The following is a 26,186-nucleotide window of genomic DNA, read 5'->3' as shown; positions in this document are numbered from 1 at the left end:
TTCACTATCTTCCAAAGTTTGTCCAAGTTCATGTCTATTGCATCAGTGATGCTATCCAGCCATCTCACCCTCTGATGCCCTCTTCTGCTCTCAATCTTGCCCAATATCAGGGACTTTTCCAATGAGTTGGCTGTTCGCATCAGGTGACTAAAATACTGGAGCTTCATCTTCAGCATCAGTCCTTCCAATGAGTATTCAGGGTTGATTTCCCTTAAGATTGACTGGTTTGATCTCCTTGCTGTCCAAGGAGTCTTCTCTAGTACCACAGTTCGGAGGCATCAATTCTTTGGTGCTCTACCTTCTGTGTCCAGCTCTCACAACCATACGTGACCACTGGGAAGATCATAGCTTTGACTATAGCAGAGCACTAAACTAAAATTTTAAATTATGGGTTCAAATTCTATTGGTGACCTAGTAAATTAATTACTCTAATTCCCCTGTAATATTCATTTTATTACTCTGGTATTAGGGAACAGCTACTAAGTGAAGATAATAATAGCTTTTCATTATTAACTGAAAGATAAATGAGATCATACTACTAATAGTGTGATGTTTCGTAAGTGTTTATAAGGGTAAATTATACAGTTGAAATGTGATAATAATTATATATTGACTGCTATTTTAATGCTGCAGAGGAAATGCAAGTAATAGAACCCTGGAGCTTTAGCAAAATTTTTACAGTTTTAAGTTCATTTCTAGAAGATGTTTTATTTGTCTAGTGTCCCTTTGGACAACTTCTTTGAATCTCCTCACTATTTCATGAAATGGATTTTGAGTGTTAAGGTGTTGTTGGTTGGTATATTTTAATATAAGTTATTTTGTGTATTTGCCCCAGTTTTGTAAATTGATTCTAAGCTACTTACGGCAGAAAATATATCTCAGCCTCTCAACTATAGACAGATTTTAAACCTTCATAGGACTTAGCTCAGTCTTCTGCTTTTAAAAAGTAAGCACTTAATAAATACTTAATGTTTGATTGATCTCTTCAGTTCATAGAAGCATGGCTTAGTTCTCTCAAAACAAAAATGTTTTTTGTTTTTTTCCCACAAATCCCAATGACACAGTGTTGTTGTTTTGAATTGATACTTTTTGTCATTTAGTGTCACCCTTTCAGTGGTAGCTCTCAAATCTGTAATACACAGATGAATTTGACTGTGAGCAAGTCAACTTGAAGGCCTGACAATCTCCTGCCAATATTTCTGGTTTTTGAAGGATGTCAGCACTGAGTCTTCACACACCCACCCTGCTTTCTAGCAGCTGTGAGGATTTTATGCTCTTAAACCTTGTTAATTGCTTCACCTTCTTCTTGAGAAGCAGTAGACCTCTGATTTCATTTAAGTCAGTGAGCCTTTCTACAATGAAATTCTAGAAGAGAAGAGGTAGAGCAGTTAACCATCAAATATAAAGACATATGGGAGGATCCACTTCTAGTGAACTCAGATGAAAAATTTAATGATGAGATTAGTACACACCTTTCAAAAAACTAGAAGTATTGGTAACTTATTTTCCAATTTGTTTCCAAGCTTGAGATCTCTCTCCACAGATCCTCCAGTAGTAAAATTACTATTGAATTTTAGAACACATTGTTCCATGGACAGTGAAGAAACTTTAATTGTGAGATAAATCCTTTGAAAAGCTATCTTAGAACTTGGCTCTAACTTATATTTAATTCATCTGTAGGAGCCAAAATAAAAATAAAATGTAGTAGTCTCTGAATTCTAATAATGATGAAGTGCTGGAAGTGGTAGACAATACTAATATCTACCTTTATATAAAGTACATTTGGAAATTTCTGTAAATAGAAATAAACATGAGTTTATTTCACAAAGTGAAGTGTGTGGTTTCCATATGCCACTTCCAGAAGTGGTCCTGTTACTTTAGTGCTATCTCTTAGGGAGGAATCATCCCATCATTGTATTTCTCTAGGAATTGTTCCTTTATGACTTTTATGTGATATTCTAATTTTTAGAATATCTACTAAGTCTTTCATTGATAAACATGCAAATGTCATAAAGAAATACTTCCTATAGTAACAGAGTGATGAGATGATTTGTCAGTTTAAGAAGTATCACTCAAGCAAAGAGGTCAAATTTTAGGTGGATTAACACCCCCAGTTATTGGTTTATAAGTGATGCCAAACAGGTGGAAAATGTGAACCCTAACTCAGAGTCTTCCTGAGAGTAAGAGGGCACCACTGCGTTTTCCATTTTAAGAACTTCAGCTAAAAGTAAAAGAAGATTTTATATTTATTTTTAAATTCTTAATTCTGTCTCTTCCTTCTCCCTTGACTGATTTGGACACTCAGAAGGGAGACAGTTTTATGAATGCTGCCCATCTCATCTTAGTTATTTTTTTCAAGGTATTCTGAAAATAATTTTTTTCAATTAATGATAAAGAGTTTACTGTAAATTGAGGAAAGTTCATCAGAAATTAATGCTGATTGGGACACCTAAAAAGCAAGGGCAGCTCTACCAATATAACATCAGTAGTGTCTGAAGATGAAGCACTTTATCTCTCAAAGGTTAAGGAATCATGGTAACTAAAACTCTGGAAAAGAAGGGAATATATACATACATATATATATATATATATATATTTAATATACATACATATATATTTAAAATAGTGACTGATTCACGTTGATGTATCACAGAGACCACTGCAACATTATAAAACAATTACCCTCTAGTTAAAACAAAGACGCAAACAAGAACTCTTGAAAATAATCAGCAGTATGTTGCTTCTGTTAAAAAAAGAAAACAGCTTTGATCCTGGAATAGACAACTAAGGAGGGCATACCTTATGAAAACTGTGAAGAAATAACCCAACTATGTTTGATGTTGATAGTATCTCTGTTAGGACACAAGTGTGTCTCATCACACAGAAAACCAAGATTCAGAAATCGGTGTCAGAAGCCTGTGCATCAGGAATCACATGATTCAATCCTGACTGTGGAGGCAGCTCACATGTCCATTTCCTGGGGCCTTGTATTAGGTGAACAGGCTCCCCCTTTACTTCCTTTTCTGCTGGTCCTGCTCTAGTGAAAGTTCTTCTCCATCTGTTGATTGCACTTCAGTGTCTCTTCCAACACACACCAGCCTTTCTTTTTGAAAAGTAGGAAGGTTCTACAAAATATGGAGACAATCTGACATCTCACAATCTCCTGTGAGGGGCATTGGCACCTGGCTAGTAGATACAGTATATATAGTAGGTTACTCTGCAATCATGATAATAGAAATGGTTGTCTTATAAATTCAGATTATTACTTCCAGTTTTACTGTAGCTTATTACTTCCCCAAGTTCAAAAACAATCTCAGGCATTTTGTACTGAGATATATAGTTTTCAATAGTATTATTCTCTCTGCTTTCCTTAAATTATACCTTTTAAAATGCCTTCCACAGTTTACATTATGATGTTATGGTATCTTGGAGCCAGTTAATTGTTAGAAGAATATATTTTTTTACACTTCCATTTAGTAAGAAAATGGTATTATATATAAATTATCTGTATGGATTTGTTTCCTAATTTATAGGAACAGATGTCACAAGATAAGATGCACTTATAACTTCATTCATACATCCAACAAATATTATTGAGAGACCTTTAGACAGGCATAGTTGCAAATTCTAGGATTATCACAGTCATCAAAATTGATAAAGTCTCTACCAGGTAGCTTAAACTCTTGTGGAGAAGAGGGAAAACCAGTCAATGCATGTGTAATAAATTCTCAGTGCTGATACATGTGAAAAAGAAAATAAAGCAGAACATGAAGAGAGGCCAGCTGACAGCATTATTAATAATGGACAATATCTGTTGATTATTTTGTATCAACCACTACAAATTCTACACATACTGACTCATTTTATACTCTGATGATGTTAGCAAGTACATACCTTTATTATTTCATCTTCATGTTAGTCTCATTATCACAGTCTGAGACAGCAGTGTTTACTGGAAAACATTTCCACCTCACAAAAGCCTCAGTCCTTGTAGGCCAAAGTGGAAAACCTGAAGGAAAGTAAAACAAAAAACAAAAAACAACCCCCCCAAAAAACAGATTAGTGATGAGATATCATCCAAATTGAGAGCAAGTGTGAGATTATTTCTTTAAAGTTAAGACATCGGTCTTATGAAAGACCAATTTGATGTACAAAGATTACTAATGTCAGCTCAGAAGGAAAAGTGATAAAAGCTTTGCCACTGTTACACCTTTGATTAGTCCCATCACTGGGTGCAGATCTATGAATTTGTTTCATAGATAGAATACTAAGTCCTCTTGCTTGTAATGGAGGAAAAGGGGTGACTAAGCTGACATCTCCCATTTTATAGTTTTCACTACAAGCTCTTGCATCACAATCGAAATCTTACCCTTTAGATTCTGTAAGTATCAATACCATACTTAATCCTAAATGAGAATTCCCTCTTTCTGAGCTTGAACTCCATCAGGAGCATAATTCAGGATCATATTCATAGAAATATTCCAGCATTTAGGATACCATGAGAATGTTGCCCTTTCACCCCTGCTACTGCTGCTGCTAAGTCACTTCAGTCGTGTCCGACTCTGTGCGACCCCACAGACAGCAGCCCACCAGGCTCCCCCGTCCCTGGGATTCTCCAGGTAAGAATACTGGAGTGTGTTGCCATTTCCTTCTCGAATGCATGAAAGTGAAGTCGCTCAGTCGTGTCCGACTCTTCTCGACCCCATGGACTGCAGCCTACCAGGCTCCTCCATCCATGGGATTTTCCAGGCAAGAGTACTGGAGTGGGGTGCCATGCCTTCTCCGCTTTCACCCCTAGTGTTTTGTTATTTGACACTGTAATTCTGGGTCCCTGCTCACTGGTCATCACTCATCACTCTGTTAGTCTCTTAATCTGAAGTATATTTACTTTTTGTTCTTTAACTTCAAGCATAGTCTGGGTTTGGTTCTTATTCCACAATATTTATCCAAAACAAATAATTGTTGAAATGACTCCTACCAACCAGTGACCTTCAGATTATCTCTGGCAGTTAAAAGTTTGTTTTATTTAATCTTATGATTACAATTTTTAATTTTTTTTTTATTGAAGGATAATTGCTTTACAGAGTTTTGTGGTTTTCTGTCATACATCAACAAGAATCAGCCATAGGTGCACTCATGTCCCCTCCGTCCCGAACCTCTCTCCCGTCTCCCTCCCCAGCCCACCCTTCAGCCTGTTACAGAGCCCCAGTGTGAGTTCCCTGAGCCATACAGCAAATTCCCACTGGCTATCTATTTTACATGTGGTATTGTAAACTTCTATGTTACTCTCTCCATACAACTCCCCTTCTTCTTCTTCCCCTCCCCCCATGTCCATAGGTCTGTTCTCTATGTCTGTTTCTCTAAACCTAGAGCCTATTATACAGAATGATTACAATTTTTTGACAGTAGATTAATATAAACAACACCCATACCCATGGTCTGGGGGAAATAAGATGTTATATTGTGTCCTGTTTTTCCTGAGTTTTCTCACTGCGAAACATTTATGACATTGAAGAAAATGCAGTTGACTGGTAAAATAGCTATGGGATTAAATTCGGGAAGGAACCAAAGCCAAAATAGGCTCCAGGTTTAATAATATATGAGGTACAGTTTGCCATTGTTTGAATTTGTATTTTTTTAAACCTTTAGATCTTCCAAAATGGTAAAGTACTGATAAGATTATATCTTTAGAGAACCATACTTCTGCAATAATTTTGTTAGAAAATTTTTTCCCTTAGTGTACTAACACCTAGGCAAAATATACTTTGGGAAACTGTAAATATCCTTTTAACTTTTCTGTTTCGATCAGATTGGGAGAAATAGCTTCATTTCTTGAGAGACTTTCTTAACTAATCCCTGGTGGGATTTCTGATGGATGTCCTGTGTCAGGGATGGGGGGCACTGAGGTCTTTCTGTCCTGAGTTGACTCCACCATCTTTCTCAGTGAATGTTCCTGGGAAGGAGCTCTCCCCATCAGGTGGCTATACATGTAAGATACATAAGAAGTCCTGAGGACATCAAAACTCTAACATAAGAGGCTTATCTCCTTCAGCAGAAATTTGTGTAGGAAAATGTTCTTTCTGTATCCCAGGTACAACTTAAAGAAACCATCGAAGGTCTTCCTGGTAAAATGGATACTGATTTAGCAGAAACAGGATCAAATTTGAGTGTTGGACAGAGACAACTGGTGTGTCTTGCTAGGGTTATTCTCAAGAAAAATCAGATATTGATTATTGACAAAGCCACATCAAATGTGGATCCAAGGTAAGGCACTGAGGTCCATGAAACCTGGAATTTTTATTTTAACTGTGGTAAATGGAAAATGCTTGATGATGCTTAAAAATGTTTCTAAATGTTCTCTTTGTCCCAAAGGTATCTCTTGATAAGATTAATTCTAGAAAACAAAGAAAGAAACTAAAGCATGTTATATAGTATAAATATTGTTATGAGACTTCCTAAAAGAGCAAAATTTCTAAATCTAGCTTCTCATAAGTTCAAGCTTTCAAGGGAAGAATATTTCCCATTGTTTTATGAAAACTGTTAAATTTGTAAGCAGATTTTTTTATACTTTGTTTTTTAGAAACAAGACTAAGTCATAAAGCATGGATTTTTAAAAATCATCATCATTATATATGATATTTTTAAGTCTTGAGTCTGCTTTTCCTGTCTTTACTAACTAAATGGAACTTCTTTGATTCCAGAACTGATGAGTTAATTAAAAAAACAATCCATGAGAAATTTGCCCAGTGCATTGTGGTAACCATCACACACAGATTGAGCACCGTTATTGACAGTGACATGATAATGGTAAGACCCTTACCTGTGGAATTTCAGTTATTTCCATTTTCGTTCAATTTTGCAATATATCCTTCCTTGTAAAACTTTATAGGAACCTCTAATAAGTTAACTTTCTCTTAATTTTTCTCCATTCCTGACAATAACTTAACTTATACCTTCAGAATGTGCTATTAAATAATATATCCAATAATTTCATATTTTCATATTAAAAGTTTATTTACACTCATTTTTCTTAAAGATGGCCAACCATGAGACTATTTCAAATCCAAGATAAGTCTCTTCAGAGTAGTAGAACATGGTCATTTTTACTATGCCACAGTTGTTTCATTATTTTTAGATCCCCATAACCAAAAAATGAGATCTTTGGGAATTCCCTGGCTCTCCAGTGATCAGGACTTCATGCTTTCACTGCCAAGGGCCAAGGTTTAATCCCTGGTTGGAGAACTAAGATCCCACAAGCCACATGGCATGGCAGATTTTTTTAAAAAGTAATCTTTTATTTAGATTACCAGGATGCTGTTGACTAAAGTTGAAAAATTTCTTAGCTGTTGCTGTCAGAGGGGATTCCATGAGAAGAAAGGGCGTGGTGAGAAAAACAAAGTATTTTCACAGAAAGCACTTAATAAAGGAAATATGTCACACAGCAATTGGAGGGCTAGACATGTTAGAAACACTGGGTTAATCATTTTAGCAGGCAGATACTGTGTCCTAGGACAGATCTCCAGACCCAAGTACTCAAGAGAGGCCCTAAAGAGTCGGTGCTCAGACCTCCATGGAGCAGTCACTGCGCAGGTGCTGGTGATATTTGTGAGGGAGCAGGATGGGGCTGGTTCTCCACATGCTAATGGAACCTGGAATCTGGAGTCAGGTCCCACTGCTGAGGTGATGCTGCAGGATTAGCAGAAACTAAACAGTCTGTTTCTGGAGAAGGCAATAGCACCCCACTCCAGTACTCTTGCCTAGAAAATCCCATGGATGGAGGAGCCTGGTAAGCTGCGGTCCATGGGGTCACTAAGAGTCAGATACGACTGAGTAACTTCACTTTTACTTTTCACTTTCATGCATTGGAGAAGGAAATGGCAACCCACTCCAGTGTTCTTGCCTGGAGAATCCAAGGGATGGTGGAGCCTGGTGGGCTGCCGTCTATGGGGTCGCACAGAATTGGACACGACTGAAGCGATTTAGCAGCAGTAGCAGACAGTCTGTTTGTTCTGTGACTCCCTCTAGTGCTCCCTACTGGTAGGATCTAACAAAGAGCCAGCTGGCCAAAAGTGAAAGTGAAAGTCACTGGGTCTTGTCTGACTCTTTATGACCCCATGGACTATACAGTCTATAGACTTCTCTAGGTCAGAATACTGAAGGGGGTAGCCTTTCCCTTCTCCAGGGGGGTTTTCCCAACCTAGGATTGAACCTAAGTCTTCTGCATTGCAGGCTGATTCTTTACCAATTGAGCCACAAGGGAAGCCCAAGAATCCTGGAATGGATAGCCTATCCCTTCTCCACGGGATCTTCCCAGCCCAGGAATTGAACCAAGGTCTCCTGCACTGCAGACAGATTCTTTACCAAATAAGCTATCAGGGGCAAAGTGTTTCTGAAATGTGATTTGCAAAGAGCCAGCCTCTGCATCACTAAAGAGTGTAGAAAGAAAATTAGGTCAGGGCTGAGAGACTATAGATAAACAACTAGTAAGTCTCTTACATAGTAGATCTGGACTCAGCACACAGAGCAGGATCTAAGCTTTGGTGTTTAGATATCTGTCTAGTATCTTTCCTGTAATTTTGATTTGTTCTTTCTTCCTCAGAAATTTAGTATTTCCTTCCTTAGCTTTGTTTTCCTCCTTCCTCCCTCCCTTCCTTTTTCCTCTCTTTTTTCTACCCCTCTCTCTTTTTTTCTTTTCCCTCTGTTGCTGAATTTCAATAAATCTTAGGATGTGGATTTATAAAATGACAAGGAAAACCATTCCTCAGAGAGAAATCTTTGACTGCAAATAAGCCCTAAGGAATTCAAGTTGTTTTCAAGCTAATTCTCAGCCTGTGGAAACAAGCTGATATTACTCATTTTACAGATGCTAACTACTGTCACAAGATCCTGCAGTATCCAGTGTTGCTGATTAGAGATGAAGTAAATAGATAAAGAAAGCCTGCACAGTGCTTAAGAGGCAGCAGAGTTAACTTTTATTTCAATGATCTATACTAAACAGGTCAGTCAGTATATACTAAACAGATAATAATCAGTAACAAATGGTCAATAATACTCAAACTTCTTTATGTCCAGGGATAATGGAGCTGTCTCTTTTGACTTCTTGAGCAGTTCCTGGAATATCACCTCCCTCCCTACTCTGCATGCATTGTCAGGTGGGATCACCAGTGGGGACACTGAGTAGATACCAGATTGACAGCACCGAGACAGTGCCTATGGCCTCATTCCTCTGAGGTAGATGTACTTAGGGGTGAACTTTGGAGAGGCAAATGACACAAGTAGGGCATCAACAACCAATGGATGCCTAGATCCAAGCAGTGTCTGGTCACCTGAACTAAAACATCTCAGTCAGAAGCAGGCCTTTCTTGCAGAGTTTTGTGAGGGACCTGATGACATTCCATGATTTTAGGACAGTGACTTTGAAATGCCAACACTTTGCTTAGCATCAAGCATCCTTAGTCCTTTCTTTTTGTTCTTGAATGCTAATTGGAAAAGTAACCTTTGATTTCTACTCTTTACCTGTCACTTTGTTATTCTCATGCCTCAGCCTTATATTTTGCAGTTCAGTTAAGTTCAGTCACTCAGCCGTGTCCAACTCTTTGTGACCCCATGAACTGCAGCACGCCAGGCCTCCCTGCCCATCACCAACTCCTGGAGTCCACCCAAACCCATGTCCATTGAGTCGGTGATGCCATCCAACCATCTCATCCTCTGTCGTCTCCTACTCTTCCTGCCCTCAATCTTTCCCAGCATCAGGGTCTTTTCCAGTGAGTCAGCTCTTCACATCAGGTGGCCAAAGTATTGGAGTTTCAGCTTCAACATCAGTCCTTCCAGTGAACACCCAGGACTGATCTCCTTTGGGATGGACTGGTTGGATCTCCTTGCAGTCCAAGGAACTCTCAAGAGTCTTCTCCAACACCACAGTTCAAAAGCATCAAATTTTTGGCACTCAACTTTCTTTATAGTCCAACTCTCACATCCATACATGACCACTGGAAAAACCATAGCCTTGAGTAGACGGACCTTTGTTGGCAATATAATGCCTCTGCTTTTTTCTAGGCTATCTAGGTTGGTCATAGCTTTCCTTCCAAGGAGTGAGCGTCTTTTAATTTCATGGCTGCAATCACCATCTGCAGTGATTTTGGAGCCCAGAAAAATAAAGTCTGACACTGTTTCCACTGTTTCCCCATGTATTTCCCATGAAGTGATGGGACGAGATGCCATGATCTTAGTTCTCTGAATGTTGAGCTTTAAGCCACCTTTGTCACTCTCCTCTTTCACTTTCACCAAGAGGCTCTTTAGTTCTTCTTCACTTTCTTCCATAAGGGAGGTGTCATCTGCATATCTGAGGTTATTGATATTTCTCCTGGCAATCGTGATTCAAGCTTGTGCTTCCTCCAACCCAGCATTTCTCATGATGTAGTCTGCATATAGGTTAAATAAGTAGAGTGACTTCTTTTCCTATTTGGAACCAGTCTGTTGTTCCATATCCAGTTCTAACTGTTGCTTCCTGACCTGCATACAGATTTCTCAAAAGTCAAGTCAGGTGGTCTGGTATTCCCATCTCTTTCAGAATTTTCCACAGTTTATTGTGATCCACACAGTCAAAGGCTTTGGCATAGTCAATAAAGCAAAAATAGATGTTTTTCTGGAACTCTCTTTCTTTTTTGATGATCCACTGGATGTTGGCAATTTGATCTTTGGTTCCTCTGCCTTTTCGAAAACCAGCTTGAACATCTGAAAGTTCATGGTTCATGTATTGCTGAAGCTTGGCTTGGAGAACTTTAAGCATTACTTTACTAGTGTGTGAGATGAGTGCAATTGTGTGGTAGTTTGAGCATTCTTTGGCATTGCCTTTCTTTGTGATTGGAATGAAAACTGACCTTTTCCAGTCTTGTGGCCACTCCTCAGTTTTCCAAATTTGCTGGCATATTGAGTGCAGCACTCTTCCAGCATCATGTTTTAGGATTTTAAATAGCTCAGCTGGTATTCCATCACCTCCACTAGCTTTGTTCGTAGTGATGCTTCCTAAGACAACTGCCCTCCAGAAGCATACTTCTTCCACAAGGAATGAATGATGCTATGAAATTTCCCTTTTAAAACCCTTTGTCAAGCTTTAGAGGCAGCAACAGAAAGATGACTTGATCTGTAGTGCGAATAAATTCTTTGCTTCTAAATGTACCCTGGAGGTGTATTTTTGGGTTTTGGTATTACACCTTTCATGAAAGGAGCTTCCTGTTACTACCTAATTCTTATACATGCTGTCACCTTGGAATGTAGCCTCTCTGGTGACTCAGATGATAAAGAATCTGCCTGCAGTGCAGGAGACCTGGGTTTGATCTCTGGTTCAGGAAGATCCCCTAGAGAAGGGAATCCCCTATCCGGTGTTCTTGCCTGGAAAATCCCATGGACAGAGGAGCCTGCCAGGCTACAGTCCATGTGGTCACAAGGAGTTGGACACAAGTGAACAACTAAAACTTTCACTTTGGAATGTATGATTGGCTAAGGAAACAGTAAAAAATGGACAGCATTTGGCAGACGTGTCAGCTGCTTAGTTCTAAGTCTTTATCTATCAGTGCTTGATCCATAGTTGTAAATGTCTAGTTCATAAGTATCTCCTTAATCAATCATCTTTGTTGTCATTATCAAAATATGTCCATATGTTTAATGTTTTACTTACCAGTCAGTTCAGTTCAGTTCAGTTGCTTAGTCATATCTGACTCTTTGCAACCCCATGGACTGCAGCACGTCAGGCCTCCCTGTCCATCACCAACTCCAGGGATTTACTCAAACTCATGTCTGTTGAGTTGGTGATGTGACCTCAGATTTAAGTCCTTAACCTAGTTTTACAAAACAATTTACAGCCCGTCCCTCCCCACCTTTCTAGTTCTGTCCCTCTCTGCTCCCCCTCCTTCCTTCACAGCTGAAACCACACTGACGGTCTTTCAGGTCTCCAAATGCAGTCCCTTACAGTGTGTCCTTTCTCAACTGTTGGTGGCTTAGATTAACATCCCTGCAGTGGAAATTGTGAGATGGCTGGATTTGGGATAGTCAATGAAGTGGAGCCACGTGATGGACTGGACATGGGATCTTAGCGAAGAGAAGGGAAATACAAGGGTTCTCTTTGGAGCCTGTGACAATGACCTTGCCCTTCATTGTGGAGCTGACCTTCCTATTCCTGTTTTGGGAGACCTTCAGTTTGAGGCTCTCTGGTCAAGTTCATCAGTAATGTCACAAGGAGATTCCAGGAGAAGATGTAAACCTGGCCACTTGTTTACATCTTGGTCTGATCTGGTTGTAGCTGCTGACTCCTCTGGTAGGAAGAGCAACAAGAGATATGCGTCCTCCAGCTTCAGGGCTGGAGAATTGTCCTCTGTTCTACACCCAACCTCAGCTATAAACCTTGTATTTTTTTCTAAAGCTTTGGATTACCAGTCAAATTTCAATCAGCAAAAACACCATAAATATTGTTTTTCTCAAAACTTTGACTTTCAAGGCACCTGTTTTTCTTGATTTGTTTAGAAATACAGAAATATGGGGGATGGATAAATTAGGAATTTGGGATTAATAGATACCCACTACCACATATAAACAACAGGATCTACTCTATAGCACAAGTAAGTATTTTCAATATCTTGTAATAACTTGTAATAGATAAAAATCTGAAAAAATATATAATCTCTCTCTATATATTTATATATGTACAACTGAATCACTTTGCTGTGTACTTCAAACATTATAAATCAGCTATACTTCAGTTTAAAAAAGATAAAAAGAAATATGGGCATATCTTGTTTTACTCTACTTCACAGATACTGACTTTTTTTTTTTTTTTTTACAAATTGGATGTTTGTCACAACCCTACATCAAGTAAGTCTATTGGTGCCATTTTTTAAAAACAACATTTGCTCACCCCAAGTCTCTGTGTCACATTTTGCTAATTCTCACAGTATTTCAAAGTTTTTCACTATCATTACTTTTTTATGGTGATCTGTGACCAGTGAACTTTAATGTTACTACTATAACTTACTGAAGGCTCAGATGATGTTTAGCATTGTTGAGCAGTAGAATATTTTTAAATTAAGATCTGCACATTGTTATTTTCAGTCACAATGCTATTACACACTTGATAGGGCACAGTGTGGTATAAATTTAACTTCTTTATGCTCTGGAAAACCAGGGACTTTATGCGACTCTTTATTATGATATTCACTTCACTGTGGTGTTCTGAAACTGAACCCGCAATATCTCCAAGTTTCCTTTCCAGAAATCAAGTGATTATCTGTTCCAAAAGCTTTGAAGACATAAGTCAATGAGCCTAATTGACATAAGTCAATTGACATAAGTCAATAAAGCCTAATAATGCTCGACAGGGCAGGCAGCCAGGTAGGGGGAGTGATTGGGTAAATGATAGATGCTGATGAAGGGCATAATCCACAGTGTTGTCCTTATGGTCATATATTTCCAAGTGCTTTTGTTGTGCAGTCACTCAGTTGCGTCTGACTGCCAGCCCATGGACTGTAGCACTCCAGGCTTCCCTGTCCTTCACTATCTCCCACAGTTTGCTAAAACTCATGTACCTTAAGTCACTGATGCCATCCAACCATCTCATCCTCTGCCATCCCCTTCTCCTGTTGCCCTCAATCTTTTCCAACATCAGGGTTTTTTCTAATGAGTCAACTTTTTGCATCAGGTGGTCAGGTATTGGAGTTTCAGCTTCAACGTCAGTTGTTCCAATGAATATTCAGGGGTGATTTCATTTAGGATTGACTGGTTGGATCTCCTTGCAGTCTGAGGGACTCTCAAGAGTCTTCTCCACACCACAGTTTGAAAGCATCAATTCTTGTGCACTCAAGTCTTCTTTATGGTCCAACTCTCACATCTGTACATGACTACTGGAAAAACTATAGATTTGACTATACGGAACTTTGTCAGCAAAGTGATGTCTCTGCTTCTGAACACACTGTCTAGATTTGTCGTAACTTTTCTTCCAAGGAGCAAGCGTCTTTTAATTTCATGGCTGCAGTCTCCATCTGCAGTGATTTTGGAGCCCCAGAAAATAAAATCTGTCACTTTTTCCATTGTTTCCCCATCTATTTGCTATGAAATGATGGGACCAGATGCCATGATCTTAGTTTCTTTTTTTGTTGTTGTTGTTTATTTTTATTAGTTGGAGGCTAATTACTTTACAGTATTGTAGTGGTTTTTGCCATACATTGACATGAATCAGCCATGGATTTACATGTGTTCCCCATCCCAATTCCCACTCCCACATCCCTCCCCATCCCATCCCTCTGGGTCTTCCCAGTGCACCAGCCCTGAACACTTGTCTCATGTATCCAACCTGGGCTGGTGATCTGTTTCACCCTTGATAGTATACTTGTTTCAATGCTATTCTCTCAGAACATCCCACCCTCGCCTTCTCCCACAGAGTCCCAAAGTCTGTTCTATACATCTGTGTCACTTTTTCTGTTTTGCATATAGGATTATCATTACCATCTTTTTAAATTCCATATATATGCGTTAGTATACTGTATTGGTGTTTATCTTTCTGGCTTACTTCACTCTGTATAATGGGCTCCAGTTTCATCCATCTCATTTAGAACTGATTGAAATGAATTCTTTTTAATGGCTGAATAACACTCCATTGTGTATATGTACCATAGCTTCCTTATCCATTTGTCTGCTGATGGGCATCTAGGTTGCTTCCATGTCCTGGCTATTATAAATAGTGCTGCGATGAACATTGGGGTGCATGTGTCTCTTTCAGATCTGGTTTCCTTAGTGTGTATGCCCAGGAGTGGGATTGCTGGCTCATATGGCAGTTCTACTTCCAGTTTTTTAAGGAATCTCCACACTGTTCTCTACAGTGGCTGTGCTAGTTTGCATTCCCACCAACAGTGTAAGAGGGATCCCTTTTCTCCACACCCTCTCCAGCATTTATTGCTTGTAGAATTTTGGATAGCAGCCATCCTGACTGGCATGTAATGGTACCTCATTGTGGTTTTGATTTGCATTTCTCTGATAATGAATGATGTTGAACATCTTTTCATGTGTTTGTAAGCCATCTGTACATATTCTTTGAGAAATGTCTGTTTGGTTCTTTGGCCCATTTTTTGATTGGGACATTTATTTTTCTGGAATTGAGCTACAGGAGTTGCTTGTATATTTTTGAGATTAATCCTTTGTTGCTTCATTTGCTATTATTTTCTCCCATTCTGAAGGCTGTCTCTTCACCTTGCTTATAGTTTCCTTTGTTGTGAAAAAGCTTTTAAATTTAATTAGGACCCACATGTTTATTTTTGCTTTTATTTCCGATATTCTGGGAGGTAGGTCATAGAGGATCCTGCTGTGATTTATGTCAGAGAGTGTTTTGTCTATGTTGTCCTCTAGGAGCTTTATAGTTTCTGGTCTTACACTTAGATCTTTAATCCATTTTGAGTTTATTTTTCTGTATGCTGTTGGAAAGTGTTCTAGTTTCATTCTTCTACAAGTGGTTGACCAGTTTTCCCAGCACCACTTGTTAAAGAGGTTGTCTTTTTTCCATTGTATACCCTTGCCTCCGTTGTTGAACATAAGGTGTCCATAGGTATGTGGATTTATCTGTGGGCTCTCTGTTTTGTTCCATTCATTTATATTTCTGTCTTAGTGCCAGTACCATACTGTCCTAATGACTGTGGCTTTGTAGTAGAGCGTGAAGTCAGGCAGGTTGATTCCTCCAGTTCCATTCTCCTTTCTCAAGATTGCTTTGGCTATTCGAGGTTTTTTTATACTTCCATACAAATTGTGAAATTATTTGTTCTAGTTCTGTGAAAAATACCGTTGGTAGCTTGATAGGGATTGCATTGAATCTATAGAGTGCTTTGGTAGAATAGTCATTTTCATAATATTGATTCTTCCAAACCATAAGCATGGTGTATTTCTCCATCTGTTTGTGTCCTCTTTGATTTCTTTCATCAGTATTTTATAGTTGTCTATATATAAGTATTTCATTTCTTTAGGTAGATATACTCCTAAGTATTTTATTCTTTTTGTTGCAATGGTGAGTGGTATTGTTTCCTTCATTTCTCGTTCTGTTTTCTCATTGTTAGTGTATAGGAATACAAGGGATTTCTGTGTGTTAATTTTTTATCCTGCATAATTACTGTATTCATTGATTAGCTCTAGTAATTTTCTCGTAGAGTCTTTAGGGTTTTCTATGTGAAGACAAAGACTGGCTGAATGGATACAAAATCAAGACCCCTATATATGCTGTCTACAAGAGACCCACCTCAAAACAAGGGACACATACAGACTGAAAGTGAAGGGCTGGAAAAAAATATTTCACACAAACGGAACCTTTGCTACCTAAAGAAAGCAGGAGTTGCAATACTCATATCAGATAAAATAGACTTTAAAATAAAGACTGTGATAAGAGACAAAGAAGGACACTACATAATGATCAAAGATCAATCCAAGAAGAAGACATAGCAATTATAAATATATATGCACCCAATATAGAATCACTACAATATGTAAGGCAAATGCTAACAGGAATGAAAGGGGAAATTAACAATAGCACAGTAATAGTGGTAGACTTTAATACCCCACTTACATCTATGGATAGATCAACCAAACAGAAAATTAACGAGGAAACACAAACTTCAAATGACACAATGGTCCAGCTAGACCTAATTGATATCTACAGGACATTTCACCCTAAAACAATCAATTTCACCTTTTTGTCAAGTGCACACAGAACCTTCTCCAGAATAGATCACATCCTGGGCCATAAATCTAGCCTTGGTAAATTCAGAAAAATTGAAATCATTCCAGTCATCTTTTCTGACCACAATGCAGTAAGATTAGATCTCCATTACAGGAAAAAAACTATCAAAAACTCAAACATATGGAGGCTAAATAACATGCTTCTGAATAACCAGCAAATCATAGAAGAAATCAATAAAGGATCAAAATATGCATAGAAATGAATGAAAATGAAAACACAACAACCCAAAACCTATGGGACACTGTAAAAGCAACACTAAGGGGAAGGTTCATAGCACTACAGGCTTGCCTCAAGAAACAACAAAAAAGTCAAATAAATAACCTAACTCTACACCTAAAGCAACTAGAGAAGGAAGAAATGAAGAAACCTAGGTTAGTAGAAGGAAAGAAATCTTAAAAATTAGGGCAGAAATAAATGCAAAAGAAACAAAAGAGACCATAGCAAATATCAACAAAGCTAAAAGCTGGTGTTTTGAAAAGATAAATATAATTGACAAACTGTTAGCCAGACTCATCAAGAAACAAAGGGAGAAGAACCAAATCAACAAAATTAGAAATGAAAATGGAGAGATCGCAACAGACAACTCTGAAATACAAAGGATCATAAGAGACTACTACCAGCAGCTCTATGCCAATAAAATGGACAATTTGGAAGAAATTGACAAATTCTTAGAAAAGTATACCTTTTCAAACTGAACCAGGAAGAAACAGAAAATCTTAACAGACCCATCACAAGCCTGAAGATTGAAACTGTAATCAGAAATCTTCCAGCAAACAAAAGCCCAAGACCTGATGGCTTCACAGCTGAATTCTACCAAAAATTTAGAGAAGCGCTAACACCTATTTTACTCAAACTCTTCCAGAAAATTGCAGAAGAAGGCAAACTTCCAAACTCATTCTATGAGGCCACCATCACCCTAATACCAAAACCAGTCAAAGATGCCACAAAAAAAGAAAATGATAGGCCGATATCACTGATGAATATAGATGCAAAAATCCTTATCAAAATTCTAGCAAACAGAATCCAACTGTTTAAACATATTAAACAACATATTAAAAAGGTCATACATCATGACCAAGTGGGCTTTATCCCAGGAATGCAAGGATTCTTTAATATCCACAAATCAATCAATGTAATACACCACATTAACAAATTGAAAGATAAAAATCATATGATTATCTCAATAGATGCAGAAAAGCCTTTGACAAAATTCAACATCCATTTATGATAAAAACTCTCCAGAAAGCAGGCACAGAAGGAACATACCTCAACATAATGAAAGCTATATATGACAAAGCCACAGCAAACATTATCCTCAATGGTGAAGAATTGAAAGTATTTCCCTTAAAGTCAGGAACAAGACAAGGGTGCCCACTCTCACCACTACTATTCAACGTAGTTTTGGAAGTGTTGGCTACAGCAATCAGAGCAGAAAAAGAAATAAAAGGAATCCAGATAGGAAAAGAAGAAGTGAAACTCTCACTGTTTGCAGATCTTAGTTTTTTGAATGTTGAGTTTTAAGCCAGTTTTTTCACTTTCTTCTTTTACTTTCATCAAGCGGTTCTTTGATTCCTCTTTGCTCTCTGCAATTAGGGTGGTATCATCTGCATATCTGAGATTATTGATATTTCTCCCAACAATCTTGATTCTAGCTTGAGCTTCATCCAGCCCAGCATTTCACATGATGTGGTCTGCCTATTGGTTAAATAAGCTGGGTGACAATATACAACCTTGTGATGCTCCTTTCCCAATTTGGAACAAGTTTGTTGTTCCTTGTCCAATTCTGACTGTTGCTTCTTGACCTGCATACAGGTTTCTCAGGAGGCCGGTAAGGTATTCTCATTTCTTTAAAAATCTTCCACAGTTTGTTGTGATCCACACAGTCAAAAGCTTTAGTGTAGTCAGTGAAGCAGAAGTAGATGTTTTTCTGGAATTCTCTTGCTTTTTCTATGATCCAGTAGATGTTAGCAATTTGATCTCTGATTCCTCTTTCTTTTCTAAATCCAGCTTATACATCTGGAATTTCTTGGTTCATGTTCTGTTGAAGCCTAGCTTGGAGGATTTTGGGCATGACCTTGCTGGGATGTTAAATGAGTGCAATTGTGTGGTAGCTTGAGCATTCTTTGGCATTGCCCTTCTTCGAAACTGGAATGAAAACTGACCTTTTCCACTCTGGTGGACACTGCCTAGTTGAGACATGCAAATCATAACTACAGTGAGATCTCATACCAGTTAGAATGATGATCATCAAAAAATCTACAAATAAATGCTAGAGAGGGTGTAGAGTAAAGGGAGCCCTCCTACGTTGTGGGTAGAATGTTAATTTGTACAGACACTATTGAAAAATGGGAGGGATTTTCCTGGTGGTCCAGTAGTAAAGAACCTGCCTTCCAATGTAGAGGACTTGGGTTCAATCCCTAGTGGGGGAACTAAAATCCCACATGCTACAGGTGACTAAACCCATATGCCACAATTACTGAGTTTGTGCATCACAACGAAGATCCCTCATACCACAACAAAGATCCCTCATACCACAATGAAGATCCCTCATACCACAACAAAGATCTCTCATGCCACAACTAAGACCCAGCACAGCAACAAACAATCAAATGAATAAAAACTATGAAGGTTCCATACGAAGCTAAAAACAGCCCCTGTATGATCCAACAAGTCCACTCCCAGGAATATACCCAGAGAAAAACATGGATACCTGCACCCCAGTGATCATTGAAACACTGTTTACAATAGTCAAGACATGGAAGCAACCCAAATGTCAATTGACAGATGAATTGATAAACAAGATATTATACATATATATAATGGAATATTGTGCTGTGCTGTGCTTGGTCACTCATTTGTATCCGACTCTTTGTGACCTCATGGACTGTAGCCTGACAGTCTCCTCTGTCCATGGGGATTCTCCCAGCAAGAATACTGGAGTGGGTTGCCATGCCCTCCTTCAGGGGATTTTCCCGGCCCAGGGATCAAACGCTGGCCTCCCGAATTGCAACTATATTCTTTACCATCTGAGCCACCAGAGAAGCCTACAATGGACTATTACTTAGATTAAAAAAAGAATGAAATAATGCCATTTGTAGCAACATGAATGGACCAGGAAATAATCATATTAAATGAAGTAAGTCAGACAGAGATAAACAAATATCATATAATATCACTTACATGCAGAATCTTAAAAAAATAAAGTGATACAAATGAACTTATTTACAAAACAGAAACAGACTCACTAACATCGAGACCAGAGACCAAATTTATGGTTACCCAGGGGAATTGTGCAGGGAGGGATAGATTGAGAGTTTAGGACTGACATGCACATACTGCTCTATTTAAAATAGATGGCCAACAAGGACCTACTGTATAGCATAGGAAACTCTCTTCAATGTTCTATGATGACTTGAATGGGAAAAAGTTTTGAAAAAGAATGGAAACATGTATATATATATATATCACTGATTCACTTTGCTGTAAACCTGAAACTACCACAACATTATTAATCAAGTATATTCCAATGTAATAAAAAATTAAAAGTAAATATACTCCCATATAAAGTAAAAATTAAAAAAAAAGAAAATGCAATAGGTCCATTTAATTTTTATGTCTAAGAGAGCTACCTGGAAAATCTGCAGATGATACACAGGCCTCATAAACTGCCGGGGTCCAGCCTCAGTAGGATCCAGGGGTACCCTCAGGATGAACGGTGTCGGCGAGAGAGAGAGAGAGAGACCAGACTGGGGTTTCAGCAGGGTCTGGCTGTGCTTTATTTTTCACCGTAGCCTTTATACCCTAAGTTAGTACATTTCTAAGGGGAGGTGAAAGATAAGCATACAGAGTTGGTTTAACATTACGTCAGTTTGCCCTTTACAAAACCAGGATGTCTTCTGCATACTTCTTTGTTTATGAGTGTCTTTTTCCATAGTAGATTTGTGTACATTATCTTCTGGCCTTGGGGCCTATTGACATTTTATGACCTAGGTGAATGCAAAGCTGTTTTCCGTAATCTATTCCTTATTGTTCTATGTTGCCTTGAGCTTAACAGAAAACGGAAAAGTTTCAGTCTCATGGTACAGCAGGTTGCAACATAGTACAAATACAATCCTGTTAACACAATGGTCAGTCTTTTTGCAGAAGTTAACAGCTAAATTTATTTAAAAGGTTTATCACACAAAGACTCTGGGACTCCGGTGAGGTAGCCCCTGTTCAGCACTCCTGGTTAAAATTAGCAATCATCTTATCGTTTCCACACTAGAGCTAAACTCTTATTTTTCTGAATCTTTAAGTATGTTAACAATAGTTTCAACTGCACAACCTCAGCACATTAAGAGCAAAAACACAGCAAGCAAACGTTGATCCAATAACCACTTTTAGAATAATATTTTTGTGTTCTCTAGTAGGGTTTCCTCACCCCTTGAAGGGCTCCGTGCCTATTAGGGCCTTTTGTGTGATCAGGTTCTTTATGCTGTTCATGATTAAAGTGTTGTGAGCAGTCATGTGCACTAGTACATATTTGCCAAGCAGACTAGAATGCCAGTAAAGGGGTCTAGATTGAAAGACTCCTTCCATCCTGATAATCTTATAGGATACCACCATCCGGGGGACATATTAATTAAAGTTCTAAGTTGATTCTGTTTGGAAAGAGATCAGTGAAGGCCTTCTACCTGTGTCACAGAAATTAGGGAGTAGTCTAATATAGCAAGCATCAGAAAGACAGATATCATCTTTAAGGTGAGCACTGGGGCAGCTTTTCGAAATCCCTGAAGTCCTGATCTGCCTTGCTTGTCAGGGCTTCTTCTCATGACCTTGTCATGGGTGGGATCTCATGCGCTGGCTCCGGGGAATAAACACATCTTCATTGAGCTCAGGTAACTGACTGACTTATCTCAATGCATTTTTCTGTAACCAGTGGAGAGTGGCAAATGATTTGAGATCGGCATTCCTGGAGAGTTTCTGGGATCAAGGGATTGTTATCACACTAACTTATATGTGTGGTTCATTTTAGTTCAACTTGGGTTACAGGAAGAATGGGGAAAGAGTGAGAGACTATAGGAACATTTTCTTATAGATATAAAATGTTAAAAAAATTCAAAATTGTACCTATTTTTCTGTACATAAAATTTAGAGTTGCTTTATGTTTATGTGTTCTGAAATACCTAGAATCTTTGGCAAAACTGGTAAGCATAGAGGCTAAGTTGGTAAAATTCTATTCCTGGCCTTTTTTCAGTCTATGTTCCAGTGTAACTCTTGTAGCTCCTGACATGAGCCTTGACCACACTGCACTCTGTTCCTGTCAGTGCCCCCTCCTCTATGACTGCCCCTTTTCTTTTTCTTCTTTTCCAACATTTGACAATAAGTTTCAAGCCTTTATCTTCAACACTGGCTTGTTTGTCTTTCATTTTCCCTTTCACTCTCCCTCTTGCCCACAACCATCAGGCATGTGGTCCTCCAAGTCCACATCCCTAATCCTGTCATCCCTGTATCCCACTGCCTCAGCTGCTTCCCTTGCCAGCTATACCTGTTCCCTCCTTGATCTTATCCTACACTCTTGCCAAATTACACCATTGGGCAATCACCCAGTCATACCCTGAATTTAGTTTCCTTTGTTTTTAACTTTTAATCAGCATGCACGTGTGCCTGACTCCTGTCATGTACAATGTCAGAGCCCTGAGATGCAAAGTGAACATGGAAAACCATATAAACCTGCTCTTGAGGAGATTCCAGGCTAGCAACCAACCCTCTTGGTCCATTTGGTTGCCTGTGTCTGGAATGACTGCTGTCTGCCAACCCACCTCCATTTCTGTGTGTTCAAGGCTATCCATTCTTCAAGGCCCAGCTCTCTGCCCTCTGTCCTCCTTGAAGCCTATCCTCCAAACCTCTGGCCAGAAGTCATCTCTTCTGTTACTCAACTTCTCCTTGTCATGCGTTTTTTTTCTTGCATTATAGACACTTAAGGATTTTCTTTTCCCTCTCCTTTCAGTAGAGGCTCCCTGACATATGTGTTTTCCTCTTCTAGAGCATCTAGCATAGTGCTATCAATGCAGTTAAATATGCAGTAAATGTTTGCTGAATAAATTTAGAAACTAATGAAAATTGGTTCGTTTTCCTCATATATGTTTTGCCTGTGTGCCATTTCATATTTATTGAACATGAAAGTTAAATAAAACTCATTTTCTTTTTCTGTGAATATATACCTGGCACACAGTAAACAATTTATGCCTGAGTATAATAAAATTACAGTTGAAAAGTAGACAGGAGAAATGTTTATGTTTATATGCATATTTTCTTAAATTATAAACAAAGTTAATATGAGGTATTATCCATATGGGAAGATATTTTAGGATATTGAATATTAAGCTTCTCATGTCTCTTATTTTACTTCTTATGCTAAGTTATTTAACAGTGTCTTTTACTTGTAACTCACATGCAGAGGAAGCAATGAAAGTTCAGTCCTAGATTCAAATCCCAGCTCTGCCATCTACTGATTCTACTGCCTTGGCCAAGGTATTTAACTGCACATCAGTCTTCATCTGTGTCTGGCCGTGAACTTCTTGATAGACTGTCTTGCTCATATTTGAATCTCCCATTCCTAGAACAGTGCTTTGGTGATAGATATTCAGTGCTTACAGGATGGATGAATGGATAGGGAAGATGGAAGGAAAAAAGGAAGAAATAAATGGAAGAGTGGATTGATGGAAATCATGAACCTTGTTTGTCTACTCTCGAGAGACATTCTTGAGAATTAACAATGGTGATTATAAAGCATATGGAACAGTAAATACTCAACTCACAGCTATTTTTATTTTCCATTTCAAATTCAAAGACTGCTATTTTAGTTATTGGATGATTTCATGGATCTGATGGTCACCGTAGCCTTTGTTACTCTCTATTTATATGCAAGGGCATCCCATCTCTGAAACCTTGTGACTCTGTCCACTTGAGGCTGTATTAATAATGCAGTTCACTTTAGGATACTGTATTTTATTTTAATGCCTATCAAAAGAATATCAATGAAGTATATTGTATTTTAACACATTTTTAAAGTGTTAAAAAAATTAAATTTTAGGTTCTTATAAATTATCAAGCAGTGCAACAAATTATCATACTTCTGGCATTCCCCCACCTAAAACTGAGAAGTCCCCTTGTGACATATAGTGAGTTAGTAATGTCAACAACAAAAAAATGCACAATGTGAGAATTGTGAGTTGTTTCATATGGGGCAAAATGAAGACTATGGCCCGGGAGACAGCATTCCAGATCGCTCTGAGAAACTGCTTCAAAGAGTAGAGGGAAAGGTCATTGTTTTATGTCATTGTGAAGGAGGGTATGTGCAGTCAAGTGCACCCTTTGGCAGTGGCTTGTTTCTGGTCATGAAGAGCAGATATTGCTGTTAATGATTTTAGTGCTTTTCTAGATATGAGGAGATGCAAGAATTGGGCTAGATATGAGAAGATGCAAGAATTGGGGTCACAAAAATCTTCTCTTAAAAGTACCTAAGTATCTGAAGGCCTATTCTGCCAATTTTTCCCAGGGCACAGAGTGTCTCATTTTGAGTCTCCACCCTGTATTTCTTTGAGGATGTGTTGAAGGTCAGTGACTGAAGTGGGTTTGTGACCTAGTTCCTGTAGAAGCAGAAGGCAAGTGCCAATATTTAGTAGGCACTAATACTTAAAAGGCTCAAAGTATTTTGACTAAAATGATCTTTCTGCTATTTGTATTATTAATCCTATTTTTTTTGAGAGCATTAAAATTTTTTTCTGGCTTTGAGTATTTTAGATATTAGCCAAATCTAAGAACTACTCATCTCAGTGGCATTTGTGTTTTAGACAATGTGAGAGAAATTGGAAGATTTACTATTTATTCAAATTTGAATAAATAAAGTAGAAAGTTGGATAAGGACAAAATATTAATAATATTTTCATTAAAATATATAAAGTCTTTATAGTCAGAGAACTCATCTTCACCAACTCTGAAGTGGTGATTTTTAAAAGTTGTTGCTTTTGCAGAATGTAAAGTTGTTCATTGTATGAAGTAATGAACCATCTCAGGTGGCCTCAGCCTGAAGCAGCTTGAAGAAGGATTTTGGGTCCCTGGACAGAGATTGAAGTCAGGCAGAGGCATAAAAAGCTCTGAATGCCAGGCACTAGGCCTCAAGGGCCAGGAGCCAGTGACAAGGCCCTAGACTTCTGACTTGGTATAAATGAGTTTACACAAGCAGATGGAAAGTAGTTAAACAAGTACAGTGCTCTGTAGGAGGGAAAATGATAACATGTAGATAGTCACATGGGCAGGCTCAGAAAAAGACTGGTACACTTGTGATAGTTAAAATCACTTATATGGGGCATTTTTCCTGGGTTTCCTTTGGACAATCATCTTGTTTTATCTGACTCTGAATCTGTACTTGGTTTATCTCAAGATCCTCCCATGTGTGTGCATACATCCCTTAGCCAAGATGGATCCTAGAGAAGAGGCTTATGGGTAGGTTGACAAAACCTACAGTGGGGTGGTGACCCCTCCGTTTTTGACGCCCAAGGAACATTTCTGCACTTGTGTAGGTAGGAAGGTCTCCTTGACCTTGAGAATGAGAAAATGTGGTCTGTTTATCTTTAATCTGGGCAGAGCTCATCTTCTCCTCCCTCCTGCTATTGTCTTCTTCTTGGAGTGTCTGTCCAGAGAGGACAAACTCCAGCTGGGCAGCCTGGGGCCCATCTGTCTCCTGCCCCAATTTCATGTACTTATTTACTTAGCCTTTGGCATGAGAGAGACCTGTGTTTTAAAATTTTGTTTTTTCTTCTTCAATGTCAAGAGGAGTAGTTATATGTTCCATGTTTAAGTAAAATTGTACATTTAGGGCATCTAAATTGGCATGCCAAATTATAGGACATTTTAATAATTAGGTGGATGTGGCAGATTCAATTATTCTTGAGCTCTTTTGAGAAAGCTGCTCTTAGCAGTTAACAAAAGATTAGTGGGAAAATGGCCTTTATGAGACTTAATAAACATTTCCCACTAAATAACATAGGATGGATTAAGTACAATACCTAGATGTGAAAAGCAACCTGTGTCTTCTTAGTTTCAGTGTATTTTCTTAAGATACATTTACTCTAGTAGTGGTAGTAGTAGTGTTAGTCACTCAGTCATGCCTGACTCTTTGCAACCCCATGAACTATAGCTCGCCAAGCTCCTCTGTCCATGGGATTTCTCCAGGCAAGAATACTGGAGTGTGTAGCAATTCTCTTCTCTGGGGGATCTTCCCAACCCAGGGATGGAACCTGAGTCTCCTGTATTTCAGGCATTTTCTTTACTGTCTAAGCCACCAGGAAACCACTTAACATCAAAACTGTTTTCCTAGGTACATCATTTAGGCCAATTGTTTCAGACTCTTCCTTCCCTCTGAAACTATTAAGCAAAG

At 38.5% G+C, this 26,186-nt stretch overlaps 1 protein-coding gene across 2 annotated transcripts in view; it reads left to right on the top strand.

The window, feature by feature from the left end:
• Positions 1-26,186, top strand: part of LOC136144514 (ATP-binding cassette sub-family C member 4-like) — a 195,078-nt gene that overhangs the window by 151,715 nt on the left and 17,177 nt on the right. For both annotated transcript variants that reach the window (XM_065902420.1, XM_065902419.1), the window contains exons 28-29: positions 6,092-6,264; positions 6,702-6,807. In XM_065902420.1, coding sequence (XP_065758492.1) covers positions 6,092-6,264; positions 6,702-6,807 — 279 coding nt within the window. The remainder of the gene's footprint in view (positions 1-6,091; positions 6,265-6,701; positions 6,808-26,186) is intronic.

The sequence above is a fragment of the Muntiacus reevesi genome, chromosome 11 (genome assembly GCF_963930625.1).
Source record: "Muntiacus reevesi chromosome 11, mMunRee1.1, whole genome shotgun sequence".
NCBI classification, from domain to species: domain Eukaryota; kingdom Metazoa; phylum Chordata; class Mammalia; order Artiodactyla; family Cervidae; genus Muntiacus; species Muntiacus reevesi.
The sequence above is the reverse complement of the archived record's forward strand: the minus strand, read 5'-3'. Positions and strand labels throughout refer to the sequence as shown.